This window comes from Microcaecilia unicolor, chromosome 6 (genome assembly GCF_901765095.1).
Source record: "Microcaecilia unicolor chromosome 6, aMicUni1.1, whole genome shotgun sequence".
NCBI classification, from domain to species: Eukaryota; Metazoa; Chordata; class Amphibia; order Gymnophiona; family Siphonopidae; genus Microcaecilia; species Microcaecilia unicolor.
The window spans coordinates 35,321,525-35,327,449 of record NC_044036.1 but is presented as its reverse complement, the minus strand read 5'-3'; the positions used below and the strand labels follow the sequence as shown (position 1 = coordinate 35,327,449).

The 5,925-nt window shown below is 44.8% G+C and overlaps 1 protein-coding gene across 1 annotated transcript; it reads left to right on the top strand.

Moving 5' to 3' along the window:
* Window positions 1-1,658: 1,658 nt before the first annotated feature.
* On the top strand, window positions 1,659-4,771 carry JUN (Jun proto-oncogene, AP-1 transcription factor subunit). The gene has a single exon (XM_030206451.1). It carries the CDS (start codon window positions 2,203-2,205, stop codon window positions 3,145-3,147), a length of 945 nt encoding a protein of 314 aa, XP_030062311.1. The 5' UTR covers window positions 1,659-2,202; the 3' UTR covers window positions 3,148-4,771.
* Window positions 4,772-5,925: the final 1,154 nt, after the last annotated feature.

Genomic DNA, 5,925 nt, shown 5'->3' with positions numbered 1-5,925 from the left:
CTCTGAAGGCAGAAGTACTAGACCACGGCCTCGTTCCTATGCACATAGAAACTAAAAAAAAAAAAAAAAAGGCATGAAAATTAGCGCCCGCTGGTAGTTGTCTGAATCACCGTCGCTGCCGGCCTAAAGCTCCACGCTCCCTGCCTCAGGCCAGCCCACACGCCCCGGGGGCTAGATGTCACCTTGTCTCTTTTTCTTGCGCAGCGGGGAGGAGATGATGCGAGCCAGAAATCGCTTCGCTTGGGTAAGGCGAAGGGCTCCTCCCTTCAACATAGATTCACCTTTTTCAGATTTCAGGCTAATTGGAACAGATTTCTTGTTGCTGTTCTTCGGGCAACTCTGAACGGATGGGCGATGCTTCCCGAGCAAGGATGCTAAATTCAGAGCAATTCTCTCCAATCCTAAGGAGCGTGCAAGCTTACCGGGGGGAGGGGGGTGGCAGTGGTTACCCTAACTTCCAGCGATCTCTTTCACTGAAGCCCATTTTAAAATAACTTCTCGTCCATCTTTTTTTTTTATGGGGAAGGGGGTGATGCATCAGTTGCAGCCTCTCCCCTCCGTTAAAACTATGGTCATTTAAGTTTAAATTACGTGGCGGGAATCCCCTCCTCAAGCGAGAGCTATTGCCCCGTAGCCCAATATCTCACACCGATCAACAAGCTTGAGAACTCGGAGCAAGTCGGGGGCCCCGACTCGGGGCCTTAGAGACCGTCCCACGCTCACTGCTGGAAAAGTTCACGGAGAGGCTGCGAGAGAGCCCCAGGACAGCCTGTGGGGGGAAGGGAAGGTAGAGACGCCGCCCGCGGCAGCGATGGAATCCCTAGATGGAATATGATGATCGCAGCGGGCTCCCTCTCCCCGCGCGCCCGGGAACAGACGCCACCTGTCAGTCAGAGGAGGCAGGCAAGGCCCCGCCCACTCCCCAAGCTCGGCCCAGTGTTTTTCACAGGCCACCCACTCACAGCGCAGCAGGGCAGGTCCGCCTTCAGAACGTACCACTCCCCAGGAAAGGAGGAACGGGGAAAACTAAGGGCGCCTTAACGCACATACAAAAAGTGAGCTAGAATTAACAAGCGTTAGGGTCTAAAATTATGCCACTGTTAGTAAGAAGATATATGATACTTGAATATTAAACAACGCTCAATAAGCCGACAAAGTTTTATAGTCAGTCTGTGCTTTCATCTCTCCCCCTCTTGTCATAACCACTTTCACTGGTCCAAGTCACCGGAACGCGAAGTAGGGATGGGAACAGAAACTTGTTGCCAACACAGAAGACTTGTTAACGTTTACCACGTGGGTGTTCGCTCCGCTCTCTCAGATAACCACAGCAGAACAATGAGAATCCACACTTTGAGTGCGGAAGTTTTACTGTCCGCTCCTTAAATTTCTTTAACTAACCATTTCTCCCAGTTAAGCGGGTAACCAGATATTCAAAAACAAGACGTCAGCCCATAATGCTCCGCTGTGTCTAGTACAGCATTACCTCAGCCCGTGAGCCTCCGCGAGAGTCAGAATCTTCTAGGTGGTCGCCACGGCAACCGGGTTCATTTGCAAGCGGCGGCCCGCCCCTCGGTGCAAACCGACCAATGAAAGGTAGCCGGGGTGACATCATTGCTATTTTTAGAGGGTGACTTCGGACAGATAAGTGTTAGGCTCCACGCTGGATGAGCTCAGTGTGGAAGTGTGTACCGTCTGCGGAAAGACGCGTGAGGCGGGTTACGGAGCTGTGCTGAGTGAAGGCTCGCGGCGCTACTTGCATTTGCATTGCATATAGATACGCGCGCACAGCCGCCTCCTCCCACCTGCCCCCCCCCACCCCAACCAAGCCCCGGTGCTTGCCGGACACTGTCTGCACCGGGAGAGGAGTAAAGGGCTGGAAGAGAAGCCTGAACTTTCAGCGGTGTGTTTGGCTGAAAGGGGCGAGGGGTTCGCAGCACTTGCACTGCAGGAGGAGAGAGAGAAAGTGCCCATCCCGGGCGGGGAAAACTGGCTTGGGCGAATGCAAAACGCTGAATGCTGTTTTAGCCTATCGTGACTGCTGGAAAAGACTTTCGTTTATTTTATTTCTCTCTGTGAGAAGTGAAACTTGAGCGGAACCGCTTTGATTTCCCCAGCTGGACTCTTAAGTTAAGAAGTAACTTTCCTTCCTGCTGAAATATCAAGACGCCCCTGGTTTGTGTGAAAGTTTGTGGACAGCGTTCTATGACTGCAAGGATGGAACCTACATTTTACGACGATGCTCTAAACGCTGCCTTTGTACAGTCGGAAACGGCTGGCTACGGATATAACCCCAAAGTCCTCAAGCAGAGCATGACTTTGAATCTGGCCGATCCCTCCAGCGCCCTGAAGCCCCACCTGCGGAGCAAAAACGCCGAGCTGCTCACCTCGCCGGACGTGGGACTCCTCAAACTGGCGTCTCCGGAACTGGAAAGGCTGATCATCCAGTCCAGCAATGGCATGATCACCACCACCCCGACCCCAACGCAGTTCCTGTGCCCCAAAAACGTTACGGACGAGCAGGAAGGCTTTGCAGAAGGCTTTGTCCGGGCACTGGCCGAACTGCATAACCAGAACACTATGCCCAGCGTAACGTCTGCTACCCAGCCCCCTGCCACCAGCGGGATGGCACCTGTTGCTTCAATGGCCGGGAACACCGGTTACAGCACCGCCTTGCACAACGACCCGCCCGTCTATGCCAATCTGAACAACTTCAACCCGAATGCCATCAGCACTGCGCCCGGTTACAATGCAAACAGCATGGGCTATGCTCCCCAGCACCACGTGACCCCGCCGATGCCAGTGCAGCATCCCAGGCTTCAGGCTCTGAAAGAAGAGCCCCAGACGGTGCCCGAGATGCCGGGGGAGACCCCCCCGCTGTCGCCCATCGACATGGAGTCGCAGGAAAGGATCAAAGCCGAGAGGAAGCGCATGAGAAACCGGATCGCGGCGTCTAAATGCCGGAAAAGGAAGCTGGAAAGGATTGCAAGGTTGGAAGAAAAAGTGAAAACCTTGAAAGCGCAGAACTCTGAACTGGCGTCTACGGCCAACATGCTCAGAGAACAGGTTGCACAGCTTAAACAAAAGGTTATGAACCATGTCAACAGTGGGTGCCAGCTAATGCTAACGCAACAGTTGCAAACCTTTTGAAAAGACTGGCTGGGGGAGAAAAAAAAAAGAAGAAAAAAAACCCAAACAAACTAATGCTGGTAAAGAAAAAAGTGTCAGAAGAAGCTGATGCGTAAAGCTGACGGGCATTGAATCCTGACTGCGCTCTCCAATGCGCATGTGTGGAAGGACTGCCAAGCCTTCAGTTTGAGTTTGTGGCAATGCAACAAGTAGTTATCACTTTGTAAAGTGCTGTTCCTGCTAAAAAATGAGACATCAGATCTTCGTTTTAACATTGACCAAGACCTGCATGGACCTTAACATTCGATGATCATTCAGTATTAAAGGTTAAAATGCGGTAGAGACTATAGGTTGCTTCTCTTACACAGGGAGGATTTGGGGAGGTTGAAAACCAGAAGAAAAGGAACAATTTCTCCTCCCTTCAAGGTCATTGTATATAATGTATATACATTTTTTTAATTTTATGAAAGCTGATTTAATGTCAAACAGCTTCACGTCTTTGTAAGTTATTTTTATGTTGTTCCTTTGGGTTCAGCCTAGTATTGTTTGTAAATAAGAGAGATCTTGAACACCCTTGAGTTACTATTTGTAATAAAGTATATAATTTTTTTATGTTTTGTTTCTAAGAAAATTCCAAAAAGGTTCAATTATATTTAAGAAATATAATAAAGTATTAAAAAATTAAATGTTCCCTTTTTGCAGTTATTCAACCTACAGAATAAGAGATCTGTTGTGTACACAGTTTGGCCATAAGTACATTCTGTAATGGGGTTTCTACCTTGCAAGTACAATACAAAACTAATCTGTAATAGTGAACAGAAGTGTAGTTTATGTATAATATCAGTGTTTTATTTATTGGCTTATAGTATCACATAATCGATCACGTAAATGCATTTTCTTGTTTCTGTGCACCTTTGGAGCAAACTCAATAAATTAGTGATTTAGGAGTGTAGTACGGTTTCTTGTATAAATTTCCATAGGGTATGATGGTCTCAATCATAACCAGCACTAACAAGAAATAATTGATTAATACATTACCCTTAACCACTGAAAGTGTGAGGTTTAAAAAGTTTATGCAAGAGATACAGGTTATACAGCTTTCCTAAAAATCATTTAGTAGCTGTTGCATACAGTTCTGGGGATCATAGAAACTTTTTTAATTTTATTTTTAGAACCTTATTCTTAGCTCTGACCTTGCCATATAGTGATGCCATGGCATTTAATCTATACATTTTGATATCTGTGGATTTCAGAATGGTCAGTGGTATGATGGAGGAAATCTAGAGTCCAACATTACCTGTAATGGTAGCTTTAATTATAATAATTTTCAAACAAACTGTGATTTCCTATGTGGCATAAACTGAATCCATTATGGTTATTCATTAGTTGTATAGTTTATTCTCACTGTTTATTCATAAGGGTAGTGACTTTTGTAACTAAGTGGAGGGTCTAGCGCCTCTGATTAATGTAAATTTCTCCCTTTACTCGTGATCAGTGAAAATAAAGCTTTGATTTTAGCAGATTACCACTATCCAGTCTCTCTGTATATCTTCTTTTGATCTATTCCTCGATTACCAGTGGTGTTTGTTAATGAATATCTATATGACAGTGCTTTTGTCACAATAAAACATTCATTATTCCCCTGTATACTTTGAATTATTTTACTTTCAGGTAGGTTTGTGACATGAAAACTTACAACATAATATAATCTTGTTTCCATGCATTGAAACAAACTATCACTTTCATTTCAGGTACGGCAACCATTAATCCTGTAGTTCCAAAAACAGGGCCTGGAGGCACCCTTGCCACTCAGGCTTTCAGTATATCCAAAATAAATACTCGAGAGATTTGCATACAAATCTTTCTCATGAATATTCATTCTGGATATCCTGAAAATCTGACTGGCTAGGGTGCCTCCAGAACCAGGTTTGGAAACCATTCCATTGTTTGTGTACAATGGGAGTTCTCAACCTGTTTCGTGGGGCACACCAAGCCAGTTTGGTTTGCAAGGTATCCACATTGAATATGCATTAAATAAATTTGCATTCACTGCCTTCATTTTATGCAAATTTATCTTATGCATATTCATTCAAGATATCCTGAAAACCTGACTGTCTGGGTGTGTCCCATTGACAGGGTTAAGAACCCCCCCCCCCCCCCCCTGTTCTAAGAGTTCATTTCAGCGGGAGGGCTTGAGCAAAAGTAAGGCAAAATCTGTGCTTCATTCCACTTACGAAACTAATCCGTTTTGTGACACATAAATAGCTGTCACTGAGATTTATCTCTGAACCTCATCTGCCTTGCTTCCTGTGCTTCACAAAGTTCACACTTGCATCAGGAGTAGCAATGGTGGTCTAATGCAAACCTTAAATAAATAATAAAATCATTCATGTTTAAATCATTTTTATTTCATGGATAACGGAAGCAGTACTTAGTACTAGTTAACAAGATTGCCTTAATCATGTCCAGAAAGAGTAGGATTTTGTTTACATTTCAAAAAAATATAGGTGACTTTTACAGTAACAGTTAAATTTTCAGAGGTATTTTACAAAGGTATGTACCTGTAAACCCATAACAAAATTACTTTGTTATAGAGAAAGCTAATCGAATTTGTGAAGTAATAAGTATACTTACCACTCAAATTTAATGAGATCTATTCTCTTATGGTGTTATTGCACGTTAACAAAGTAGTGCACGTTTGTAAATCTAGTCCTCAGTGTGCCAACCAGCAAAGATTAGGATGAGATTTCGATAAACACTGGAAATGTTACAGTCAATATGTTAAGTAGTTAAATATTT

Coding starts and splice junctions, on each gene's coding strand:
- JUN (XM_030206451.1), top strand. CDS start 2,203: ATGACTGCAAGGATGGAACCTACATTTTACGACGATGCTCTAAACGCT.